The sequence below is a fragment of the Megalops cyprinoides genome, chromosome 11, assembly GCF_013368585.1.
Source record: "Megalops cyprinoides isolate fMegCyp1 chromosome 11, fMegCyp1.pri, whole genome shotgun sequence".
NCBI lineage: Eukaryota > Metazoa > Chordata > Actinopteri > Elopiformes > Megalopidae > Megalops > Megalops cyprinoides.
In genome coordinates, this window is record NC_050593.1 from 35,346,020 (window position 1) to 35,373,538 (window position 27,519).

The 27,519-nt window shown below is 46.0% G+C and overlaps 1 protein-coding gene across 1 annotated transcript in view; it reads left to right on the top strand.

Moving 5' to 3' along the window:
* Positions 1-3,347: 3,347 nt before the first annotated feature.
* Positions 3,348-27,519, top strand: part of LOC118785935 (calcium/calmodulin-dependent 3',5'-cyclic nucleotide phosphodiesterase 1A-like) — a 36,337-nt gene continuing 12,165 nt past the window's right edge. Inside the window, exons 1-2 of the mRNA XM_036540885.1 lie at positions 3,348-3,689; positions 5,370-5,396. Coding sequence (XP_036396778.1) covers positions 3,589-3,689; positions 5,370-5,396 — 128 coding nt within the window. The 5' untranslated portion in view covers positions 3,348-3,588. The remainder of the gene's footprint in view (positions 3,690-5,369; positions 5,397-27,519) is intronic.

Genomic DNA, 27,519 nt, shown 5'->3' on the forward strand with positions numbered 1-27,519 from the left:
GAACAATGCTGCCTTTATTTCTCTAAGAGTGTGTATAGCTTTCCAGCAAAATTTATACCAAATTTGAGTCACCAAGTCTTTTTGTAAAATAAAACAATGATCCTAACCAAGGCCAGTCTTAGAGTAGGAGGAAAACATACAGAGCGATAGAGGAGCCAAAAAGAACAGGATTTGTCTATCACAAAATGGAATTTTTGAATGTAAGAAATGAATTTGAAGCTGATCAGATTTAAAATGATATATAAGGAAAGAAATAGTTAACAGTATATGTTGAGGTTGGTAAATCAAACAGCAGAACCGTATAATGAAATGAACAGTGTGCGATTAAACGTCCCAAACTGTTGTATCAGTAATAGCTTGGTCTTTACAGGTACCCCCACCCCTCCCAATCCACCCCATCCCCCCAGTCCACCACCCCCCACCACACTAGACCTCTCATTGGTTCACATCACTTTAGAAGCCCGGGAGTGGCAGCGCTCAGAACCCAGCTGTGTGTGTGATCTGTGGAACCCAGCTGCATGTGTGATCCGTGGAACCCAGCTGTGTCTGTGATCCGTGGAACCCAGCTGCGTGTGTGATCCGTGGAACCCAGCTGCATGTGTGATTCACGGAACCCAGCTGCGTGTGTGTGATCCGTGGAACCCAGCTGCGTGTGTGATCCGTGGAACCCAGCTGCATGTGTGATTCACGGAACCCAGCTGCGTGTATGATCCGTGGAACCCAGCTGCATGTGTGATTCACAGAACCCAGCTGCGTGTATGATCCGTGGAACCCAGCTGCATGTGTGATTCACGGAACCCAGCTGCGTGTGTGTGATCCGTGGAACCCAGCTGCGTGTGTGATCCGTGGAACCCAGCTGCATGTGTGATTCACGGAACCCAGCTGCGTGTATGATCCGTGGAACCCAGCTGCATGTGTGATTCACAGAACCCAGCTGCGTGTATGATCCGTGGAACCCAGCTGCATGTGTGATTCACGGAACCCAGCTGCGTGTGTGATCTGTGGAACCCAGCTGCATGTGTGATTCACGGAACCCAGCTGCATGTGTGATTCATGGCAGGTGTAGCCATGACGGCAGCTCCTGAAAGGTGATCGTCGCACCGAAATGCCCTCAGCGCGCTGCAGCCTGCGGATGTGAAGGACTCACATCACTCTGCTGATGAGTGGGCGGGAAAGAAAGAAAACTGCACCGGCATTGTGAAGCCTCCCGTCAGAATAAATGGCACTTAATTATAGGAGGGAAAACAACTATGGAAAAGTGAGCGAACTGTAGCTGCTGCTTACCAGCACTTCTGGAGGAGGTGTGAGTGTGTGTGTGTGTGTGTGTGTGTGTGTGTGTGTGTGTGTGTGTGTGTGTGTGTGTGTGTGTGTGTGTGTGTGTGTGTGTGTGTGAGGGAGAAGGGGGGGCATATCACTTTTGTCACAGGCATCATCACCCCCAGCACAGCCATTTCAGGAACAAGGAAATGTGTGTTTCTATAGCAACCCCTCTTATCAATGACCATTTTAGAAGAGAAAGCAAAGATGAATAATTTTTGATTTAGAGATTCAGCTTGAGAGTGCTGTTATAAATTTTGCTTTCATTTAAACGGCTTCATATAAAAGACTGAATAATACCTTTGTGTTTATTTCTGTACTCACACCCACAAAAAATGCAAAACCCAGCTCCTGAAATGATGGCAAACGGAAGTGCAGTGTTTCCTTTGCAATGTTATTGTGACAACAGTCCGTAGTTGCTATGGAGCCGTGCACTGCGGCAACAGGATGCTTTATTTCCCTGAATATTAACTCTGAATGAAATTGGCATCATCTTTTCCGATTGCGTAAAAGCAGCAAAGTAATACCTTTCCAACAAACTTGTGTGTTACTTTTGGGTTGCTTTTGGATGTTGATTAATTTACATTTTAATTTAGGAGTCAGATGTGCTGTTGTGGTTTTATTCTATCCAATGGGAGAAAGAGAAGTGAGAGGAACCGAAAGATACGGGGCAAACAAATGAGGCACTCTTTTTAACGGGCAGTCATCTGATGGAGGAAGTCTCTTTCTTTGTTGCGCCAGGGTAATTTCAAAATGATTAAGCTGCTCTCTGTTACAGTGTAACTCAATAAAGAACAGACCAAGGAAATCATTACAATACAGTGAATGCAAATATTGCCTGCAATGTCTGGGAACATAAAATATTCTACACTCCAAAACAAGTAACCAGCAGCGACCCACATTTTACCCAAACTGTTTCTGAAAATTTGCCAACTTTTAGCAGATGAGACTAAACTTTTGTACAGATACACAAATACGCATGGAAGTTTTCCCATGCACTTTTCAGGTGAAGCCATGCTGCAGAGATTTCCCCACTCTGTTTTGATCAGATTTGTGTTTGATTTAGATCCTCCCAGTTTAATCCCAGCCAGAATCCTGCATCCCTGCTCCCCACCTCTCTCTTTGCCCTACTAACCAGACCGGATGATTCTCCTCTTTACAAACAATCATGAAATTTTCATCAGTGCATCTCCTCCTCCTGCTGCCGCGGCGGCCGCTGCCGGAGAGGGGATTTCAGGGTGCGGGAGCGAGTCCGTGCGGCTGGAAGAAGCAGGAAGCTCCTGCTCACTCTAATTTCATTACCGCACCTTTCTGATAAGGAGTCTCTGAAGGCTTTCACTGCCACTGTGTTATCTCTGCTTAAGCCTCCGCTCTCACACCATGTGAGGTTTCAGGGAAAAGAAGGGTAGACAGGCCCGATTACAGCATTACAGCCACCTGTTTTTTTTTTTTTTTTTGAGTGCTTTCCTGTGGAGCTCGACAAGTGTCAGGGATTTGTGTCCCTCAAAGGATTTTTTTATGCCCTCTTTTTTTTCTCGTTTCCTTGTCAGCTGTTGGATTTTGACGTGATGAAATTTTTCCTCCTTCTCGGCTGAAATCTCCTCTGATGCCAGCAGCGCACCAGAGCCTGGCTGCGTTATCTGATAGCGGGAGGTGCCGCCGTCGTGCCCGCTGCCATCTGTCAACCCTGCCGCCGCGGTCTCAGCCTCCGACCGAAACACGCACCTGCGAGGCGTGCGGGAGCGCTCTCCGCTTAATGGCAGGTGTCCATGAACTCGAGCGCGTGTGTGGGAGAACGCAGATGACTCTGTGTCGGTGGGGGGGGTGAGGGGGTGGGGGGGAGAGCCGGGGATGGCTCTCCGCCTGTTCACATGCGTTTGGGTACACATCACTGCGGAGGCCACCTGTGTGTGCGGAGAGAAGCTGGGCGAAAGCGTGAGAGTGAGGGAGGGAGGGAGAGAGGGAGAGTGCAAGCGGGAGAGAGAGAGAGAGAGTGTGTGAGGGAGACAGAGAGGGAGAGAGAGAGAGGGAGAGAGAGAGAGAGAGAGCGAGAGAAAGACAGACTGGACCATCTGACAGCTAGAATCGAGCGGTTTGTGGAAGCGCAGCGGCGGGAGAGAGCATCTCTGCTCTGACAGGCGAGTGAGAGTCGGCAGAGAGAGAGCTCGGTGATAAACAGGTGCTCGGCTTCCAGGATGCGCTGAGGACACGGAGATCCAGCCCGTGGATTGCGATCGCTGCTGTTTCACCCCTCGGACGTTTTTTAGGGCCATGGATTCTCCCATCAGTGACTCCGACGCTCAGGAGAACAACTACCTAAAGTTCCCGAAAACTGAGCCGACCGAGAAGATGTGGATGCGGCTGAGAGGAATGTAAGTGGAAGCCCATGCATAACTTTGGCCGCCGGGGTGAAGTGCGTGCGTTTCGTGAATGTCGTTAGCTCACACGGTGCCTTTCGTGTCGTTTCATTGATGTGCTTTCTGCAGAGCGAATAGTGGGGGTCAGTATTGACTGATCCTGTCGAGTCCCTTCCCACTTTAACCAGCCAGAATGGTGCTGCTTTTCCCACGATCAGAGCTGACACATGTTGCTGCAGTAGCTCCGTACTCCAGAATATGTGAAAGAGTAATTAAGCAGCTTTAAAGGCGCTTTCCAGCGTGTCTGTTGAATTCTTTTGCTGTCGGTGCATACAATTCACCTGTGCGTATTTGTACTCTTATGGTGACAGTGATATCAGGTTTGCTGGAGAGAAGGATGAACCCTGCCAGAAGATCGCCGTGTTTCTCTGCACTGCTTTTTCGACTCTTGACTTTGCGGCTGCGTGTGCCGGAGACGGGTCTCAGGCAGGTGCAGGCTGCACTCTGCTGTCGCCAGGTGTTAGCGATGCATCTCTGCAGATTTGGGTGCGCAGCTCGGATAAACACACAGATCTCTGGGTGCTCTGAATTTCAGCGCGCCCACTCTCTCATAGTCCAATATTACTCAGCATCCCAGCAACACCTGTTGTCATTTACTAATAACCAAATGAGTCAGTTAGAGAAAAGCCTTGTGCTGTATAACCATCAACTGGAGATTTAAAAATATGCCAGTTAAAGCCACCGTTACAGAATGTGTCAGAGAGGAAATAAATCGTAAATCAGTCTGTGATGTATGACAAGGGGAGGTATCCCTGTGCACTGTACACATGACGCAGGTGGAGGTGTTTTACCAGCGTAGTACCTGTTGGTGTTGTGGCAGGAGTGTTAGCATAGCCACACCTGTAGCGTCAGAGCTAGCATGGGGCAGACGTATTACCCGTGACTCCAGCTGAAGCAGGTGAGCTGTAATAGGAGTTATTTAAAGAAACCCCAAAGGAGCGTGAGACATATTTTACCACCACGGAGCAGGAAGCATACTCATCGATGCTATGGTTTTATGGCCTCATTGCTGGGTTCATTAAAAGTAACGGAGGAGTGTGTGACACCGTGAATTCCTCGGCTGATCTCACCTCTGACGGTATTCCCCCCGGGGGCGGTGAGTCTCCACCATGTGAGCTCGAGTGCCAGGTCTTCATTTTAGTCTAATCCCCCCCGAACGTCCCTCCGCAGCCAGGGGAAAGAGGGTTGCCATGGAGCAGGGGGCGGACAGGGGGGTAGTCTATCCTGCCGGAGTGATCTATGTCAACACTGTCGCGAGAATTAATTGCACATTTGTTTTCCAATAATGCGGTCCAGGCAGAGAAGGGCAGGCTCCTGCCAAGACCTCAGCATTGTTATCTTTTAATCATTTTTACTTTCTGTCTTATTAATCAGCTCCGGAGGCTGGTAATGTTCAGCTGAAGTAGCTTCAGAGAGAGAGAGAGAGAGAGGGAGAAGGAGAGAGAGAAGAGGAGAGAGAGAGGAAAAGAGAGGCTAAATTGCTGTTTTTGTGTTTTTTCTGTGCATTTTGGTTGGTCATATTTACATTTCCCCTAATGACAGTAATATAAATACCATTTGCTTACAATAATGATTTTTCCACAGAGCGGTGTGCTTTCTTATGCTGTGCTAATGAATGCCTATCTTGTTTTGCAGGCAGAAGTACAAAAACACGTCTCAGAGGTAAGCCACTGCTTTCTCTCTTAAGCCCTGTTCAGCCAGACCTGTAGTTCAGGTTCAGGTCAGGTTGAACCTTGAATAAAAACTCAACCCTGTACAAAACAAACTTAGCTGAAATCAGTCTTGTTCTTGCTGAATAAGTACATTTTTCTGAATGAAATCTGGCCAGCGTTAGATTGCCCTCTGACCCCTGCCATTCAGCCAAGCATGTTACTGTACATCATATTGTTTCCAGATAGTTAGGAATGAAGCTGCTATGGCTTCAGCTTTCAAATTTAATAATTATTTCATTATATTATCCGGCCACTTCCCTTCCTTTCAGAAGTATGTGCAGACTTGTACCAGTTTTGTGTTAACATACACATCGAGATCAAACCCTACACTTGTGGGTTTGCGGCTGTGGTTATGTGAAGCTTGGCCATTTGCAGGTGGTGTGATCGATTATTACTGTCTGAAACCTGTTGCTAGTGCCACCCACGGTAACAGGGCAATTACATACGAAGCAGAGATCTGAATACAAAGTGTCCACAGACAGGCAGTGAGTGGGCTGGGGGGGGGGGTGTTCATGGCATACCATGTGGGTGTGGGTCCCACTATAGCAACCCTGCACCCCCCCAAGCCCCCCATGGTCGGCTTCTCTCAGTCACAGCACCGTTACAGGAGTTTAGCTGCGGTGAAGTGGCTCTTACACACCTACATAACTGGCCCCACTGCAGAGCTAAGCCCCCCTACGGAGAGACCGCATTTATATAACACACTCTCAGAGGTGCTTGTCAACAATGGGCTCCATCAAAGTCAACCTCTGCGCTGTCAATCACGCCGGTGTGAGGGTGTCGGGCCTGTTCAGGTACCGCTCCGTGACTCATAATGGCGTTTTTACATTAGCGTTTTTTTCCCCCCTGTTCCAGTGACAGATATTACACTAATGCAGCCACACGGTTACATCCGCTCAGAGATTCATGCAGCAACCCGCTCAGATTATGCCATTTATCGCAGGCTAATATTATTAATAATCTAGAGCCGTGTCACACCACTTTGCCGCTTGCCAAGTTGTTGTTGATTGGCTGCCATGCGATCTGTTGCTGGTGGCGATATGTACTGTACGAAGAGGAACAGAGGAGACGTTTGGTTTCTGATTATAAGATTGAGAAATGCTCTCTCCCTTCATCTGAGGAAATATGTGCTTTCAGAAATCGTCACAAGTTCTTATCTTGACTTGAAGAGTTAGACACTCAATATTTGCTGTGCCGCAGTAGAAGCAGGTAGCAAGTATTTAGCTTAATGTTTTGCCCTTATCTTTAAATTGAAGTTAAACATTACAGCCTTGCATATATTTTCACATTAACTCTGACTCAGGCTGTGTTTTTGGATTACTTGGTTTATTTTAGGCATGAATGAAGACATGGTCAGCATTGCACATTGCAGTTGTTTTAGCTGTTGCTCAGAATGCTAATACTTCATGCAATGTCGTAATGTCATCCATGATGTCATAGTGCAGTCAATGAAGTGAATGAAAAAAAGGAATGTGTTTAACCGTAAGATTTTAGGTCAGTTGCATGTCATGTGCTAAATGACAGTATCATTTGTCATCCATAATCTGAATATCAAATGAATATTGATATCTGGAGCATCCCCACTGCCTCTAAGGTTTCCCAGCAGAAGGTGAGATATGGCTCCAGAGGTGTCTGTTCACCTGTCTCACCAAAGCCATGTATCTAACGTGACTGTTGTCCAGAGCTCTTAGTAGCTCATTATTGTCAGATCTGCTGCCCATGATCAAACGGGACCTCTTTAACTCAACAGAGCAGAGGTCTGCTCATTCATCTCACTGTTTAAAACCGACGTAGAGAATCAAGGTATTCTCATTCCTGACCTCCTGTAGTACCTTATTGAAGCTAGTTTTTTTCATCAACAGCTAATTGGCAGAGAATGATTCTGTCCTTATTTCCTTTGCATCATATGATACAGCAAAGGAAGCTGAAGCAATGAAACTGAATACTGAAAAATAATACAATAAATAATAAGACAATAAATCCATTTTTACACCTTTGTGTTTTTTGTGAAATAAAATTATACTTTAACAATATGACAATGTGTGTGTGGTGAAAGCATCCCTCCTGGTGAGAAAATCACCTTTTGTGATCTAGGCAAGGAGGCGGAGTCGAATCTGTCTGTTCCCCTTAACGAATGACACAATTACAGCCGGTGTGTCAGGAGACATAACTGCTGTCATATATTTTAATAGCACCGCAGTGGAAGAGGAATGCGATAAAACACAATTCCCTGCTGATGGCCGATTCAGGAATGTAATTTCTGGAAGAATCTAAAGCTGTAAAGTGTGTTGATTTAATACGTTTAAATTTGATTTATTTATTTATTATTATTTTTTTTTTAATTGTTTTTCATGGTTAATGTTCAAGATGGTTTTATTGGGTGCCTCATCCAAATCATTGGTAGTGGGTATGTTCATAGTCAGTTATTTCTAAGCTTTACAAATTCTGCTTTTCAGTCATTGAGATTGCTGTTGCTCTCATTATTGTCTAGAGAAAGGTCCACATGAATCTGAGGACAGATAATTACACTGTCTTCCTTCTAAAGAACATCCAGTAAGAGGTCTATATCACAATGGAATTTAAAATGTAAATGTAAATGAGTGACAGTGGTTTAAAAGTAATACTATATTTCAGGTATGATTAGATTTCAGATGCTTACGTGGCTTTACTAGTAAATGTAACCTGTCAAAATTTTGTGCTCAGTAGAAGATAATCTTAAGAGGCAGTGTTCTGCAGTGGATGTGTCACAGGTAGGTGAACTCTGGCACCCTCTCCATATAACACGCAGTAACTCCCAAAAATCACAGCATAAAAAGACACGATACTCCCAGAGCCCCCGATGTTCTCCATTTGTTGAGAGGTAGTGTTTAGGGAGGTCGTCACAAAGGATTATAGTATTTGGTATCCAATAGTTACCGCAGCAGAGCCTCACTTTGGCATTTGGGTGTTAGAGCAGCAGATACTCGTTTCATGTCACTGGTCCTAAAGCACTGTCAGGCTGTTTTTCAGGGCTTTGAAAAGCATGTATCACATTCTGTTCTAGCATGTGGCATTCTCCGCACCGCACACGTTCACCTGCGACTCGCCCCCGACGATGTGGTCACCCAGCTACGCTTGATTTTGGTCACATCGCCTGCAGATTTCGGCCCTTTGATGCCCCACACAACCCCCTGCTTGACCCATGATCACACCTTTACCTCCCTCTAATGTTTAAGCGAGCCAGCTGACCTCCTCCTGTTGGTGCAAGAATGTCAATCACATAATGATCGAGTTTGAATGATTACCAGCACGACACAGCACATCGGAGAGCCTCAAAGGAGGAAATAGGGCAGAATGTTTATCCTGAGGGAATAATTTAATGTCCTGAGGAAACGACTTAATGTCTTGAGGAAACGACATCCTTATCAGGAAGGAATGGCTCCTGATAAGGATCATGTTGCCTTGAAATATGAAGTCATTCCCCCGAGATACTCAGTTCTTCCCTCAAAATATTAAGTTGTTCCCTTGAGATAAGTATCCTGCTCTTTAATATTATTGCTCTCCATGTCCCTTTAGGGGGTCTGAGTATAAGGTGAATTGGCACCCATATAAAATCACAGGTGACAGGCAAAACGCTACTGTATTTGGAAAGAAATAACACTGATAGTTAATGCCTCTGGTAAGTATGGTGCCAAAATCCGTCCAGCCAAGCTTTCTTAAGTAAAGTAAATGAGGTACCCCCTGCTTCTCCAACTCTATTCGTCAGCTGGCCAACTGTTCCACCCATTATTAGCCATTAGTCACCCACCCAATAAAATTGATTTAAAATTGATGTTCCAATATTTAGGAACATCTTAAAATGAGTCAGTGTGAAAGTTATTTTTGTGAAACGACTGTGGAAGTAGAAAAATAGCACAGCTTAGTACTGAAAAATAACGACGATAATTTACAGGCTTACGATAGTGTTCACAGAGGGGAACAATAAGAGATGCACAGATATAAAGAGATTACCAAGCCCTGTTTGTAGCGGTCATAATTTAAGGGCGATTTCTTTATCTGTTCTTTTCCGTGGCTCTTCTCTGCTGTGAGTGCAATGGTAAGCTCTCCTGGGGAACCAGAAGCCTGGCTACCTTTCTACTTTAAGATACAGTACAGCTTTGCCGCATTACAAATGGGGTTAAAACATCTTTTTTTATTATTTTATCAAATGCTTTTTCACCTTTTTGGAATCACGAGGTGCACATCAGCCGTGTCTTCCTCCAGGAGTGTTGGGATGCAGTGAGTGCCCTCCTCCAGTACGCTTACCCGCCGATGATTATTCTTCACTACAATTCCCACGATGGAACGATGAACCAGGTGGGCGAATAGTGAATGGGTAGGCACATCTCTCTGACATTATCAGAGTGACTCATAGGTGCCTGAAGAGTTACAGGGTGTGGATAGCAGAGTCATGGAGGCGCAAGGCCAACTCTGATACAGACCCCAGCCATTGTCAGCATTCATCCTGGTCTGAGCTGCAGGACCCAGCTGACTGAGTCACTTGGAAGCCCCACCAGCACAATTTTCTTACGTTTGTATTCTGTCTTGTGTGTATTTCTCCTCTCAGCCTGTCTTGGGGTATGCTATCAAAGGAGAAGTAGAGCAATGTTTATTTTCAATCCCAAAGTGCCCATTTATATTTCAGTAGAAATGACTTTTTAATACAATAAGAGGCATTGCTGTTGATGAGGGTATAGAATTACTGGTCTTTGGCTCAGAGTCCGAGGAAGGGGTAACACCTTGCTGTGGGGTGTGAGGTTGCTGACTCCCACCCCATTGGACATCACACTCAGAAACAGGAAAAAGGGTAAGATGGGGTGTAGATGCTGTGAAACACTACCACAGAAAGGGAGGAAGTGGTGAGAGGGTTTTCTTTCAATACCATGTCAATATCAATCTCCATGTGGCACGTCAGTTTCTGTATTTACAGTATACTCTTTGTTGCCTTTGCACCACTAAACATCATTGGTAGCAAACGCTGTGGTACTGAACCATAGGTTTTTCATTCAGTGCTGTGGCATGTGGACTGACAGGGGTCTGGAATGCCCCTTGTCATAAAGTACGCCAGCTGTCACTGGAATGTCCATTTTCACAAATTGCACTCCATAGATCTAGTTACTTCATACATGCGATCGTCGGTTATTCAAAATGGATGCATTATTGATATCTGATTAATTTCTTTTTATGTAACGACCTTGGGAATTCAAACCCTGAAAGCAACGTTTCAGTGAAACTTAGAACGCATAAAAGCTGGTGACAGTGGCTGTGCTACCACAGGTGACAGCGCTGTAACCCTGAGTTCTGCCATGCCCCTTTCTTCCCCTCTCTGCTGGCTCTCACGCTGCTGTATGCGGTCCACTTCACTCGGCACGCATTCATCCCCGCGGCTGCCCGCGGGTCGATTAGGATTCAAACATTCGCTTAAGCAGCCTAATAAATATTCAGAGAAGAATTTATTCATGTTGCCCGTTGTGATTAAAATGAGATGAGAGTTTTGTCATGGCTGTGTTGCATTAGTTTGAATTGATGTAGTATGGAAATAGTAATGATTCTGTGCTCTGTAATGGGTGTGATTATAAAAGCCTGCCGTTGTCCTGCATCCCGCTCTGGTTTTCCTCCATTCAGACTCAGCGGGCTGACGACCCTGGCCCCGGCGCTGCTCTGAGCACACAGGCTGCTCTGGACCGGAATCTCTGTCTGCCCTCACGCGTTTGGGCCTGGTGCCCCTGACACACGTTAATTAAAAGCTGATCATGGTAAAATGGTTTTAATTAAAAGTGGTTTGTGCCCGTCGGTTTGGATGCAGTCCCAGCGTAATCTATTGGCCAGCGTTTACTCCATTGAGCAGATGAATAGAGGTAAATAATGGGGAAATTAACATGTTTAGACCACGCATATCTTTAGGCTGTAAAAGCATAATTATGTCTCCATTTAGCTGTCTAAACAATGCACTGCATGCAGTATGGTATAAATATTTCGTAACATAATTTTCACTGAATTGCTGTCCATGCCAGGTTGTGAATTTGTAGCTTTCTGCTGATTTTTATTTTATGCTGTATGATTTGTGCCATCTCCCTGGCTTCGGCTCCAGAGATGACTGCTGTTTCATTCAATTGGATGAGGCCCCCGAGCAAACACTTTGTCAGAGAATCTTACTCTGCAGTGAAAGTGGTGCAAAGCAATTATCATTTTCATATATTGTGTCTGACTCAGACTCTGTCAAAAGAAATGGCCATGAAAGAGAGCATAATGTTACTTCAGTTTTATGCCTGTGTAATGATAATGCCTTATACGAACATACAGGTCAGCACACGCTTTGCGGTGGACTCGTTTGCGTTTGTACATTGTTCATTGCTATATAAGTTATGTTGAACACTCACGTTGGAGATAATATTCAGAGCTACAGCAGTCAAGATGGCAGTCAGCTGTTTGCAGAATGTGAGATCTGTCTTAGGGGTACCTTTGAATAAAAAGATATTTATAGTTTATATAGATTTAAATTATTTATATAGTACAATTGTACATGTGGCACAGCATGTGGTCTGAGGGCTGTACCCAATGAGACAGGTTTCCTCTTTTTATCCACTCATAGCAAATGTACTCTCACCACCAGGTGGCACTACAAGAAACAAAAAGCAAAAAACAAAATGCAAATCTAGTAACCTGGTGTCTTCTGACAGATGGCGCAGTGCCAACAGCCAGTCTTAGACTTTGCTGTTCCTCTTGGGAAGAGGAGAAAGGGACGGTAGTTCAGTTTCGGCACGCCATTGGCTAAAGCTGCACACTATAGTTACGGTTGCTATGGACTGCTGTCCTTCATTGGTCTCTCCATATGTTGTGGTGAGCCAGTCTTTCTTCTCATTTTATTTCCACTGCTCCTGAGAAGGTGACGTTCTGTCAGCTGACACCACTGTGGCCTTGATTCGCAAGTGGTGGTACGATCATGGTTTGCGGATGGATGCAGCTTGGAGCTGCAAAATGAATTGTGCGCTATGCCAGCTAGCTGAAACGATGCAGTCGTGGTTCAGGTATCCAAAACTTAAACAGGAAAAACACTCATCTGCTTTTGCCTCAGCTGATGGGGAGATGAAGAAATTTGGTCTGGGGGAGGCCTTTATTCCTGTCTAATAAACAGCGGCCTGTGATTGCTCTTTACTGCCTGTTTCCTGAAGGTGTGTTACCTGCTGTTGCAGGCCGAAGGCCGGAGCACTCCCAGGTGCCGGGTCTCAGGTGTGATGCGGGCTTTGCTTTGTGCTGCAGCAGCCGTAGCTGCTGTCACTCAGGGACAGGTGGGCGGGGCCGTGGGGCTGGACGCAGCGAGGAGACCTCCCCGCGGTGCGCCGCAGCGCATAATGCGTGTTCCACTGACATTCTCACGTTTCCCACTCAAACAGAACAAAAGACAATTTCAAAACTGTTGTTTTCCGTATGGTTGCCACGGTAACGCATATTACCGGGTGCTTCGTGCGGATTCAGGATGAAAGTGAGCAGAGGCCAGCACTCTCTGTCCCTGTGCGTAAAATAAAATGAAACAGAGAGTAAACTGTCATTTAGCGCGCTTCCACACCCCGGAAAGCACGGTGTGCTGACAGGCCGACTTAGGGACAACGTGTGTGAAACACAGACCACCACAACACATTTCCCCTTTTTCCCACTGAGCCATTTTGAAGACGGAGATCCAGCTGCAGCCAGCGACAGATTCCCTGTCTTCACTGTCAGGGGTCTGAGTGTTTCAGAGCGCTTTTACGTGAAAAAGAAAAATGTGTACTGTGTAGGGCCTTGTTTTAAGTCTGACTGTGAAGTCATCTACAGCTCTGTGCAGTAAGCTCTGGGCTAATATTTAAGCAGGTTGGAAGGTCTGTATTTTAAACTGATCCAGAGTCAGTACGGCTCATATAGTTTTTGTTTGCAGGCTAGCATGTCGCCAGTGTGGTTTTATGTTTGATGCAAACTCAAAGCAACAAGTGTAAGTTACAAGGAAACTTTTTTTTTTTTTACTTATTCCTCAAAAACTGATGCTACCCTCTTTCCCTAAATGTCTTGGATTCAGTCAATAGATGATCACGTAATCTGTGGTGCCTGACATCAAGGGCCATTTTGAGAGTCTAATCTAACCTGATCATCACTGCGGTTGCTTCTTCTCCAGGTTCTGCCTGAATGCTGCTTTGTGTCTGCAGCATACGTTCGGTGAGAGGGCGGGCGAACATTAGGGAAATGATGGGAGTGTTGGTGATTAATGCGTATTAATGCATATTAATCATCCCCCATAGCGAGACTGTCCCCAGGGTCTGTATGACCAACCTCTCTTTCAGCTCATTTGTCCTGATAAAACATAGACAAGGCTAATTAGCAATATGTTACAGCTAACGTACTAATGACTGCTGTGTCTCACAGTCGCAGTGTCTGGGCTTTAAAAATCGCAGATCCGCATCACGCATTTTTATTTAGACGCAGTGGCGAACTTTTTTTCCAAACTGATCGTTATTTGTCATGGCAACCCAGAGGCCGCTATTGCTTATTTTATTTCTCCAGGGCAACAAATGTATTTGCACTCGTACCCGTTTATGCAGACGGATATTTACTGAGGCATTTTGGGTTAAGCACTCTGCTCTACTGTAGGGGGCCTTGGGAGAGCCCCACAGGGGCCCCGGCGGGGGGTCTCGCTGTCACAGGCTAGGGTCTGTACTCACCCCTCCACACCAGGCCCGGGGGTTGTGGGGGGAGCCTGGTACTCTGGACTCCTTAATGTGGGGGTGTTACTGCTGCCATTTGAGGGAAGAGATGGACATGACAGACTCGTAACCGAAAGGTTGCCGGTTCGATTCCCTGCTGGGACACTGCTGCTGTACCCCTGGGCAAGGTACTTAACCTACAATTACCTTAACCTTCAAGGTACTTAACCCACAATTGTAAATATACAGCTGTATAAATGGATAACATTGTGAAAAATACTGATATAAGTCGCTCTGGATAAGAGCGAATATATGCCAATAATGGAATATAATGAAGGAGAATTTGCCTCAGTAAACCGAACCAGAGGCCCGTGGGTCAGGCCGCTGAGGGACACAGGGCTGGAGGTGCCTGCAGAGGGGAGAGCTGTGAGCGCTGAAGGCGGTGTTTCCAGGAGAGATGCACTGAGTCCACCATTAGTGCTCAGCAAAGGGCCCCTGGACGGTCTGGCCCTGACGTGGTCCTGTAAGCTTCCCGGGCTGGTCAGAAGACTGCAGAGTTACTGTCTGTCTTCCCGTGCAGACTGAGAACACGTCCTCAGACTGCAGCTCAGCCCCCCGTCCTCATTCTAAAAAATAACACTTTTCTTGAGTATTACTGGAGGGTATTAGCACTCTATTATTTTTGCAGCACTTCTGTTTTCCCTGGTAGTTTTAGCAGCGTGTGACGGACTTATTCACATTCAGATGTGGTCTGTTGCTTTCTGCATGCCGCGCTGTTCATGTGGCCTTATGTGCACTTGTTATTACCGCTTTGGAAGATGCTCTGGGTAAGAGCATTTGCCGCATGGCTACATTTAAGTGTGAATTATGAGTGTTTCCTGTAGGCATGCGTCAAATCCAAGATTCGGTTTCAGATTCAGCCCGAGGCTTTGGGTGTTTGGTATCAGGTGAGCCAGCTCTGACCTGGGTGAGCCCACGTGTTACAAGGCTGAGTGGAAGTACAATTTGAATAGTGGATTGAAATGAAGGTTAAAGCATATACAACACACTGTATTCAGTTATGAATTAACTTGTGATGGTGAAAGAACAAAACCATTGAACTGAATGCATTTGTAGCTATTCAGAGCAGAGTGCTGTTGTGTTTCACACATTTTAAAAGAAAAAAAAGCAGATTGAACGAGCTGTTTGAAATTGCTGGTTGGTATCCAAAACAAGGGAGCCAAAGTCCACAAAAATACTAACAATGGCATTAATTATCAGCGGGACTGGCATTTCACTGGATTTGCTATTTGACTGAAAGCCAAAAAATATGTATTTGGTGCATTTGCCGCCTGCAGGATTACTAGAGGAGCTTTAAGTCCATTTTCAGTGTCCTAAAAATGGACTTAAAGCTAAGACCTTGCTAATCATGTAGATGCACATTTAACCTTTATTATGGCCATGCTCTCTGAAATTAAGTTAGGCTTATACTCTACCAATATACATGCTCACGTCAGTGTAACTGTATGCAATTCTGGTGGTAAAACAAGCGACAAAGGCGTTGTCAGTACTTCAGAAAAACACTGGAAAAATATGTGGTGGGACAATTATAATGGCCTCTAAATTTAGCCTCAGATTCCACGCGCTGCAGCCAGTACCAATAATCGGCTGGCCCGGACCCAGAGCTGGCTGACTGACACTGCTCCGGCCCCAGCGAGGCCCAGCTCTTTGCACATGCAGGGCCATAGGTGTCAGAAATGACAGGCCTTGTTTCCTGAGGTCTGCAGTGTGAGGGAAGAGCATAGCCTCTGGGGGGTGTGTGTGTGTGTGAGAGAGAGAGAGAGGGAGAGAGAGAGAGAGAGAGAGAGAGAGAGAGAGGGAGAGAGGGAGGGAGAGGGAGAGAGACAGAGAGAGAGAGAGAGAGAGAGAGAGAGAGAGAGAGAGGGAGAGAGAGCACTCCCTCCCATCTCTCAGAACCTGCGCTGATTCCCTCACCCCACTCCCCCCGCCCCCGATACGCTGCGAATTCGTGAAGGAGGAGTGAAAGAGCACTTGAGTTTACTGCCGGCCGTAGATCACCATGGAGGGCCCGGGCAGTAAGACCCCCGGGAGGGGCAGCAGCGAGACGCCGAGGAGCCTCTCTGTCTCTGCCGTTTGGCCTCGGCCGCGTAACGCTGAGATCATTCATTGAGATCGATCTGGGATGCCTGCATGATGAGGGGCGTAATGAGCGTGGCTCTGCCGAGCTGAAGGAGAGAGCCGCCTCCCCTGCAAGGCCTCTGATTGAGTTACACTGGCTGATGACTGCATTATGGCACATATTTCAAAGCTAATCGCCGAGTGAGATCACCCAGATCTGGCAGATAAAGACGATGCTGTAATTATCCCGAAGCTCGAACCCCGCCATTTCTGCTCTGCTGCTCTCTGTAATGAGAGTCTGTTTATACGCGCTGCGTGAACGATCGGCCGTGAGAACTCAAGAAACAGGGGCCTAATTTCAACTGAAGGAAGCTGTTAATTCCTATTGACAAACAAGTCTCTAAAAAATAGACTGATAATATTTATTACGCCTTTTGCAAAAAAAAAAAAAAAAAAGTTGAGTCAGTTGGTACAAGTCAAACGCCAATGCATACTTTTGATTCTTCGCTGTAGAAACAGCTGGAGGAAGGGAGCTGTGCCCTCCCTGTTTAATGGAATGCAGTTTTAATGCCTGTGCAGTTTCTATGTCCTCAGCTAACATCCAGTCAGGTCTTTATGTTGGCACCTGTTCCTGATATCACTTAAATGGCCAATTGCCCAACATCGCAAATTGCATCATACTTTGCTTGGCAAAAAGGTGGATTTAGAAAGACAGATTCAGGAGCAGGCTCACTTTGGGCAGTAAATATAGTAGTCTGCACTCATTACAGTTGGTGGCAATATTACATTTGTGACCATCTGATAAATCCAGTGAAGAGGAAGACACGGCTAGGTGATAGCTACTCTTCTGCAGTTGTTCTGCAGCCTCACTTTCTCTAGTCAGAAAATAACTACACTTTCTGTTTTTTGGCAAAAAAAATATACAATTTTGATAATGCTTTTCTTTGAATTACTTACTACAAAACTAAAGTTCCCAAAATTACATTACAGTACATTCATTTAGCAGACGCTCTTATCCAGAGCAACTTTCAGCACAGAAGAACAGAAATGCTAAATTTTGCATTAGCTCCATAGGACTTCAGCGTTCATATCCAAACACATGCGCTGGCACAGACAGATGGAGCACAGAATTCCTCAAACTCATTCTGGCTGCTTCTCTCATGTTTGTTTGAATTTTCTTTCAGAGATTTCCTCAATCAACAACTGAAATAATTTCACACTTGCAAACTATGATTCTGAGCTGCGTTTTCCATTTTCTGAGCTGTAGATCAATACAAGAACTATGTCACATATCGGGCATAGGGCAGGCAACAGAACAGATAGTTTGTTTTAATGTGAACCCAGACAAATTCCTCACATCTTGTTTCACACATAAGTGACACATCAAAAGGTGATGGGCCAGAAAATGTGAAAGAAAGGGACCTAAGTGTACCGCTGGGGAAAAAAGCAGACCTGGTGGTTTTCAGGGGGCCAGGTTTGAAAAACACTGGATGAAGGAAGCTACTTAAGTAACACTGGTCAGCAGGCTTGATAGCTACTGTAATTGCTGAATTCAGAATGGTATTTTGTGATTTACACCTATTCCTGGTGGCTTTGTTTGTAATGTAGGGCGAGCATGAATGAAGTTGTGACACAGCTGTGTGTTGCGTTTCTAATGAGAATTTCTGGCTGGTAGTAATATGTCAAGGTTGTGCCATCGACTGGCGGGTTGGGTCTCAGGTGACTGACGTGGGCACAGTTCAGCATGCTCAGTGTGTCATGGAAGTGTTCGACAGACATCGTAAAACAAATCTGAATTTTTGACCAGAGCTCTCCTGTAAGGTTTTCATAGAATTTCATTATTTTCCTGTTGTGAATATTGACCTTGCTGGAATTTGTAGCTGTATTTTTTTCGTGTGTTAATCAGTTGTCCCTCAGGAAAGCATTTCTGAGTTTGGCTCTGGGCCGTAGCTTAAAGGGCCAAATCTCCTGTTGATGCAGGTCGTTCGGTCTTCCCCGCTCTCTCACTCTGCAGTCTGAACGGATGAACGCTGCTCTGCCTGGCACGGCCTCTTCCACACAGCGTTCACTGCGAATAAAAGCCAGACTGTGAAATAATTACTATTTCCTGATGCCGGGCCAGCCCTTTCCAACTGGCCCTGTCTGTCCTCTTCAATTTGTGTACAGAACACACGCTTACCGACTCCCTCAAACAGAGGGCTCACGTGGGACAGAGGCAGGCAGGCGCGGGAACTCTCTCTCTCCGTCCCGGCTGGGAGATAAGAGAGCTGTGGAGCTCTGAGTGCCTCCCACAGGTCACTGCTCGTGGGGTTAGAGAAGGAGGCCAGCTCGGAGCGGCACGTGGAGCCAGGGGGCAGGAGGAGGGACCCGGGCGGTGAGAGAGTGAGAGAGCTCCTGCAGTCCCTCTGTGCGCTCCCCCCCCCGCGCTCTCAGCCAAGGGGAGCGGGTCCCCGATGCGGTGTCCGCAGGCCCGTCTCACCGTGCTGTCGGGCAGAGGGAGGCAGAGGGAGGCAGAGGGAGGCAGGGCCAGCCTGCGTGCGCGCACGGCTCTCCCAGGGGCTGCCGCTGGGGACACGCTCAGAGTGCCCCGGAGCCCCGGCGGCTCTGGACTGGGACTTTAAATGGACGATCATGTGACTGTCAGGAGGAAGCTGCTCCATAGGCCCATCTTCAGGTAACAGCACCTTTCACTGCAGGGGGGGGGGTGCTCTGGGTCTCTACCTGTTGGTCTTTTCCAGCTCTGCGTGTGTGTGTGTGTGTGTGTGTGCGTGTGTGTGTGTGCGTGTGTGCGTGTGTGCGTGTGTGCGTGTGTGCGGGTGTGCGGGTGTGCGTGTGTGCGTGTGTGCGTGTGTGTATGTGGGGAGAAAAAGGATGGATCACATAAACGCTGCTTACTTTCATAAATAACAGTGTAGGTACCTCTCTGCATGACTTTATGGCACAGCATGTAAAACCCACTCTAAATCCTACCCTCACTGCTCTCCGCTGAAGGGCTTACAGCAAGCAAAGTATTTGGAACGGTCTGCAGCCAAGTAAATTCCCCGTGTGTTGTGGTTCCGCGTCCATTAGCTGCAGAACGTTGCAGCACGCTTCAGCGATCGGCCTCATTATTTCGGGCAGGTTGCTAATAGCTTTCTCGCATGTGAAAAGGGGGAGGTTTGCAACGAGAGCAGCTGTGCGACAGGTACTTTGCAGCACTTTCATCCTGCAGCTGGCGTAAACATTTACCAGCTACCTGCTTAAAGAGCCGCTTGCTGCACTCGTTGACGGAGCAGGAGTAATTTCACGTGTTGCATGACGAGTTTGTGAAAAGGATACAGGTGAAGAGTTTTCTTGCGAGTAATGTAGCTGGGTGGTGTTCTGTGCGTGATATTGAAAAGGGGAGGCCAGTGTCCTCTTGTGCAGGAGTGGACTGTTCCCCTTGACTTTGGGGGTATGGGGGGTGAAGCTTCGCCAGCTGTCTTTGATGTCAGCCCGCTGAGAAGCTGGCGTGGGAATGATGTTTTTTCTGGCACTTGCTGCGTGAACTCTGTGTCTGGATAAGTAAACCAGTCGCTTGCTATCTTCCGTTTATAACGAGTGACATCCTGGGCAGCTCTTAAATTCCCATTGGATGAACCGGAGTGACGTGTGCAGTTTATCAGGGCAGCGGGGCTTATGGTGAGCCAAATAAACTGAGGTTTTCTGTGGGAAAGGATAGACCAAACAGGCCTGTGTTCACTTGTACCCGTTACATTACATTACATTACATTACATTACATTATTGTCATTTAGAGCCGCTCAAATCCAGAGTGAGTTCAATTGGTTACAATTTTTACATGTTATCCATTTATACAGTTGGATATTTATTGACGCCATTGTGGGTTAAGTACCTTGCCCAAGGTTACAACGGCGGTGGCCCAGAGTGGAATTGAACCAGCGACCTTGTGGTTACAAGCCCTGCTCCTTACCACTATGGTGCAGTGCTGCCCTACATTGCCTGCCCACAACCCAGACTCACTCATGTCCTCATGAATGAGACCAGGCAGCCTCCTGACCCAGGGCTCTAACCGGGAGGTAGAGGCTGGAGTCAGGGCTCAACTGCATGCAAATAACAGGTAATACAAATATCCACAGCGCAGCCAGAGAGTGAAAATAACATGCACATACTTCAAGATTTATTTTAAGCTTAATTATTCATGTCATCCTGAGAGCAAAAAAATTGCATTGAAAACTTTTACTGAATAAATAAAGTTTCACATTCCTTTATTCTAAAATTCCTTTGCTGTTGGGGTTTTATGCAGTGCAGATATTTCCCCTTGTAAGGTAGAAAAGCCCAGAATGGGCCTGAATGTGGATTACCCTTTATCCCAGCGCTGAAGCTTGCACGCATAAAACACATTTTCTGTGGAAGTGTGTAACACAAACCAGCTGCCTGACTGGTGCCTCTGGGACAGTCTGGCTTTCAATAAAGTAACGGGGCACAAGAGAGCATTCTTATGATATAAGTCTAGCACATCCAAAATTATATTGCATTTTTGAGACTCAAGCACATTCATCCATATTAATGGTTGCAGCTTTCACATAATTTCACATTTTCATAATTAATCGTTCACAAATGCAGTGGCATGTCTTTGTTTTTGTCTCACCGTGGCAGAAATCCCTCTGTCTTGTGACTCAAAGCGTCTCCCACTGTGCACTTACCAAGATCTGTGACCTCAGTCACAGAGCAGTCCTGAAGTGCTTGTTGTGTTTGGAACATAAAGTTCATTGTGCAGTACACTGGTGTCTTGCAGTGTTTGAATGCATAAACCTCTGATCCAGCCTCCAAAAGACTCGTTTTGGGTCACACAGTAAGATCAGTAGTGGAAATTACACTGGTGTACTTCATCTTACTTCATACTTCATAGACCGTCTTAAAATCGTGTTAAGAGCCACTGATGGACCGGTGAACATTTACACACATATTTGTTTTTAAACTATTTAAAAAGAATAATTACAGTACATCATTTTGGGTGACAGGAGAAATATCTGATACAGCACTGTGTTGCCAAACCATGAATATATCATGAATTTGTAGCTTTTTGTAAGAGTTAATGTGATTAGTCACAGTTTAGAATCTTTAACAGATTCTGTTCAGAGGCTCATTTCTGACAGGATTTGGGAGGAGGAAACAAAGACCTGCCAAATAGGTTAAACCCTTTTATCAGCCTGTTTATGATGTTTGGCAACAGATAGAACCAGTTCAGTTTTTTAAGTGCTATTTTTAGTTTGAATTCCCATAAATGGCTGAAAGTGGGAACATTCTGGTCTCATAAGGAAGGGAAGCCCAAGGGGAGCTTAACACTGATCAGCTTCCTCCCCCGGAGTTAGGGAGCTCGCCTTTGCTGTGTCCTCTGAAACTGTAATGAGAGCTGGATTTGGATTGGCGTGTAGGGCGGGAGTGGGTTTGTGAGTTTGCAGAGTTTTGTAGAAACTACTATTTCCAGATTAATCCACTATATGTAGCTGGTGACCTGACATTATTATGAAGGGTTTTCCAGTTCAGAATGAAGTATCACAAAAGTTTTAAAGCACTTAACTCCCTTACGACGTGCATTTGTGCATGTTGTGCTGTTGAAGACGTGAGACAGGAATGCAACACCTTAGTGCTGAAAGCAGTGCTTTAGACTCAGGTAGCAAACAAAGCCGACATTAAGCAAAATAAAGGTAGGTGGTGCATTGCTGAAACTCTGCATTTGGCCAGAGACTGTCTTAGCTCAACTTATTCTGTCATAGTAACTAGTAGAAGTTGTTCTGCTACAGAGGTCTGTACAGACATGATGGTCTAACTTCAATTTTCCAGTTTATCCATTGGAAATATCTTGTACACTGTGTTCTTATATTCTGTCGTTTTCTTTAGTATCGCATTCAGAATTTGTGCTCAGTGGTATCTCTCTGTTGCTGCAGTTAAAGTGATGTGAGTTTTAGAGGAGAAAATTCAACAGACAGCTGCCCAGCTGCCCCTGTTGTGTTTTTTTTCTGTAAATGCTGGTGTATTTACGTAAAGGTCAGAAAGGAGATCATATTTTGACACAGGAATTTACCTTTAGTGCATTTTAAGACACACTGTCATACTTTGAAATATAACTCTCCCTACCCTACAGCTTTCAGTTAAATGGCTTTGTTAAAGTGGTGAATGAATTTTCAGTTGGAAGTTTAAGCAGTACGCAGATCTTTTGCCTGCTAGCATGTGTGAAACACGGGAATGACGCCCCACTTATTGCAGTGCCTCGTGTTTACAGACAGTAATGTAATGAGGCTTGCGTGGCCTCTGTGACCTGCATTGTTTCACATGGCCTTCATGTAAGAGCTTCGTCTGGATTATCCAAGTGCGTTGCGCAATCAGACCTCATCTCTTTAATAATAATGCTGCAATCTTTCAAATGAACAGAGACAGAGAGAGAGAGAGAGAGAGAGAGAGAGAAAGGGGGGAAAGGAGTTCATGTCTGAGGTGGATTTGATGGCCTTCCTCTTTCCAGTAAAACAGTTTTAAAAATATGTTTTTAGATTTTCTCCTGCAGGTTTAATAATACTGGGTTATTGACTGCTAATCGGCTTGCACCCTGTTAAACAGGCTGTGGAGGTTTTCTGGGAGAAAAACAGGCTGTGGAGGGTTTTCTGGGAGAAAAACAGGCTGTGGAGGGTTTTCTGGGAGAAAAACAGGCTGTGGAGGTTTCTGGGAGAAAAACAGACAGGCTGGGTACCGCTGTTGACTCAGGCCTGATGGGTCTCACCTGCCAGTCCTCGCGGGGTCTCTGACGTCATGCCAACGGGTATAGACATGGCGTTGTGATCCAGGCCTGGGCGCTGGTTAAACAGTAGCCAGGGCAAACACAGCGCAGGCACTGGGGTGGCAGAGCGATGCAGCACACACTCCCAGGACGGTGTGGAGCAGACACGCGCTCACAGGGTTACTCATTAAGGCAGCTTTCGGAACGATCACACTACCTACTCTCAGCAGCAGGGTGTGTTTAACCAATCACAGGCAGCCTGTGAGGTTCTGGAACCAGTGTCTGAGAGAGAAAGCCCCGCCCCCACTGTCCTGCAGGGCGCGCGGTGAACCCTGGAGACAGAAGGAAGTGTGCACGCCGAGGATCATGGGAAATCCCTCTTCATTAGTCCCTCCCCCTGGCTTCCTGGCAGGTCCTTCCCCTCCAAAGGCCCTCCCATGTCTTCAGACACATCCACTAAAAAGTTCCCCTCAGTTAGTTCCTGGCATGAAATATAAAAGCTACGAGGAAAGACTCAAGTTACTTAACCTATTTAGACTTAGCGAGAGGAGACTTAGGGGTGTTTTAAAAGAGGTTTTTAAATGTATAAAAGGACTCAATAAGGTTGATACATTTTTTAGGGCGAGTTCAGTCTGTAGAACAAGGGGACATAAATGGAAACTAGGTAAGAGTAAGTTCCTCACTGATATATGGTACTATTTTTTTTACACAAAGAGTTATCAATACATGGAATAGGTTGCCAGGTCATGTAGTTGAGGCAGAGACCCTTGCTGTGTTCAAGTCCAGACTTGATGCAGTTTTGGATACTCTTTAATTGTAACGGCGAGCTCAGTTGGGTCGTATGGCCTGTTCTTGTCATGATATGTTCTTATGTTCTTCTTATGTTCTTAATACACCTGAGGTGAAGCGCAGATTCCTTGGAGAGGTGACAGTTTTATACCAAATTCCACACTGAGTTGATTCTGGAAAAGCCTCGCTGTCCCTCTGTTTGGGAGGAGGAGCCCTCCCACATTTCCTGACTGGAGGAGGCGGCGAGGTGGGCGGTCTCAGGGGAGCTGCATCACGACGGTCTCCGCCCCCACAACCCCTGACCCCCACGTGGCCGGATGCAGTGAAAATGACAAATGTCCTCTTTTGTTTTTCTTCGTGGAGACCAAGTTCAGAAATAAAGGAGTAAACGTTTGACAGAGAATCTATTTAAAGAGTCACTTTGGCATTTAATTTAACATTTATATTTTTATTTCGGATGACTCACAGGGTGGCTCAAGGCTCCTCCCATTCGCATACAGCACTGCTCACAGACGAGCTCTCACGGCGGGTAAATGTACATATACAGCAGTCTGCTTTGCTGAGCATAAAGGACAGGATGATGCTTTTTTTATAAAAAAAAAAAGAAAGCATCCTTTTGAAATGCAGGCCTTTATGAAAGGCCGAAGCCCATAAGTAATAATATGAGGATACAATGACTGTACACTGTAATACAGCGTCTGAAAATAGCCCGCTCTTCAAATGCTGTTTGCTGTGAGAGTCTAGCATGACCCCCGCACCTTCAGCTCTCATGTTACGCCATGCAGTTGTTCGCTAAATGTCAGTGTTTTCAGGATCACTGCAAATAAAATGAGGTGAAAGTCACGCTAGGTCTTGCTAGGCCTTTGCCATGCATGGTTATAGATGACTCAGTAATTAGTCACAACAAACTCTGTAACACATCACAAAGGTAGACTTCTTTTTGACATGTTTTCTTCCATGAAAAATTGGAAATATTTCTTGATGAAATATGTCTGTGCTGTCTAAGGACAGTGAGTAAGGTTCTCGGTATCTCTCAGTCTTATGGTGTTTAGTCATACTGAGGAGTATGCTGGGTGTGCATTAATATGTTGTGGTAATTTCAGCAGAGAACAGGCAGAGTGTGACTTTGACTCATACTGTGTGGTACCTGTGACCCGTATGGCTGATGCATTCTGGGATTTGGGGGTAGGACCCGGTGAATTTACTTTGCATTATTTGCATTTAGTAGACATTCTTATCCAGAGTGACTTTTATAAAGTACAATTATTTACATATTATCTGTTAATACAGTTGGATACTGTATATACTAAGGCAATTGTAAGGTAAATACCTTGTTTAAAGGTACAACGGCAGTGGCCCAGCCAGGAATTGAACCTTTTGGTTGCGAGTCCTGCTAATTATCCCTGTGTCACACTGCTGCATGAACTCAGAAAAGGCAGTGTTACCCCTCTGGCTTTCAGGTACAAATGGACAGACACACGGTTATATTGCAGTACAGGACTCTCCCCCACTAACCCTCAAAACCAAGCCTGATTCCAGCTTACTTAGCCATGCTCTGCCCCCTGCATGACCGCTATCTCCAGCACTCCGACCCAGCAGACACCTGGTAAAAATAGACCCCGATAGGCCGATGCAGCTCACAGTTATGAAACATTGGCATTCCTCCCATGGGTTTCTATGAAGAGTTTCAGCTGGATGTGTGCTGGGGCGTTTCTGATCCATTTCTGACCAAAGCCCTAAAATGGCATGCCTCACAGAACTGGAGATCACAAACGTTTGTGGAATTCCGAATTCCTTTTGAAGGATTTATTCATGTGCACAATTTGGACGAAAATACTATTGGAAATACTCCACAACCAAACCCTATCACATCAAGGCAGACAATGAAGCCAAACTGCACCACTTAAAATACAGAAATGGAAGTTGTCATGAACATATGTAACAGCTCTTAGTAATCTTGCTGATCAGACAGTTCTGCCTTTGTTGGGGTCTTTGTGTGATTGTCTGAACAGGTTTAAATGCATTTGCATGGACACCTGCCCATTTACTTTATGATGTCCATTCCAAAGCGCCAGTCTAGCCAGTCCAGCTTGCTGTGATCCCGTTGTTTGGCAAAGCCTACCCAGAATTCCCTGCAGCGGCCTGCCCAATCAGCTCACAGAGCCTGGGCAGTATTTCCCCCTGAGGCTGCTGCAGTTGGCTGGTGAGGCTCTTGCACAGTGACCGACTAGATGGATGTAGTTATCAGTGGAGGCCAGTCCAAAATTAACCACCAAAGTGAATGTGTTAAGGCTCAACCCCTACCTCCACACACAAACGCTACATTATCACTTTGTAAAAGTCTGTGGCACCCAGGAATGATGACACTAAGGAGACGCCAAATCACGAATGATCTGGTTTATAAATCTTGTGTCATTATCATTGTGTGTCATTTTCCTGTTGGTTGTGTGGTGACGGATCGTGTTTATGGAGAGATTGTGTTTCATTACCTGCCTCCTGACCTTACCTCAGTGCTGCCTTGTTACATCGATCGCCAGGAGGTGGAGCCAGCGTGACTGTCCCTTCGTGTTTTCCTGCCTCTCTGTCCAGGCTGGGGAAGGTACAATCAAAACAGCCTTGGACAGTGTTGGACAAAACCTGGTGAAATCATTTTGTTTTGGGTCGCGGGGGAAACCAATGCAGTTTTAGTGCGGCTGTACCTGCTAAAGCAGGCAGGTTCAGGCCGTCTGCAGAGTGCCGTTCTAGCTTGTCGCCGTATATTCTGCAACATCCACACACACAGTTAAACAGACGCTAGCGTTTCAAACCCGTCTGCGTGAAAGTGTATGAGCGGGATCTCTGCCTGTGTTCGCTGTGTGTTTGTGCCTAGCTGAGGGGGGATAAAAGCCCCGTAGCTCTGCAGATCCAGTACTGCTATTGCGCGCGTTAAAAAGCAAATGTCAGCGCAGTCCTGTCTGAGTGCAGCTGCCAGCTCTGTCGCTGGGCTTTTTCCCACCTCAAATCACAAGAGTATTTCACAACAGATGCACAACAAACCCTCCGAATTAACAGCTTCCTGATATAATCAGTGTTCTGTTACTTGGTTTTGTTTTTTTTCTCTCTGCTTTCTCCTCATAAACTTGAGGCTACGCTCTTTGTTTTTCTCCTGACATTTAGTGAACCCTCGTTGCTTCACACTGAGGGCAGTTTCAGCTTGCGTGTGGGTGTTATTATGTCATACGCTAACATGTGAAGCGCATGCTGTAATGTGCGTTGGCATATGGAGACATTGCCATGTTGTGTACTGCCAAAGCAACAGAGCCGGGGGTACACAGCGAGGAGGTTGCTCTCGGAATGAAGGCATGTTACAATGTCCATTACATTCTCTTTGTAACAGTTTCTTCTCTTTAGGATCTGAAAGCCGAGATCCATTAGCAATTGTATTACTTCACTGACTTAGAAAGTTTGGGGAAATACTGTGTGTGCTAAGCTGTGGCATGTGGCAGTGTTCCCTCACTGACCGTAGGTAATGTAGTTATTATATTTATGTACTATAGTTATGATATGTAATACTGGCCTCAGATAGGCCTCCATGCTCTCTGTGTTGACCAGTCAATTTGCAGCTCAGTCTGTGTGTCTGTGTGTGTCTGTGTCTGTGTGTGTGTGAGAAAGTATTAGGGGATGAGCAGGTGTTGTCTCCTGTTGTGTGGGCTGTAGGTTATCCATGCTGAGCATATTGTTGTTG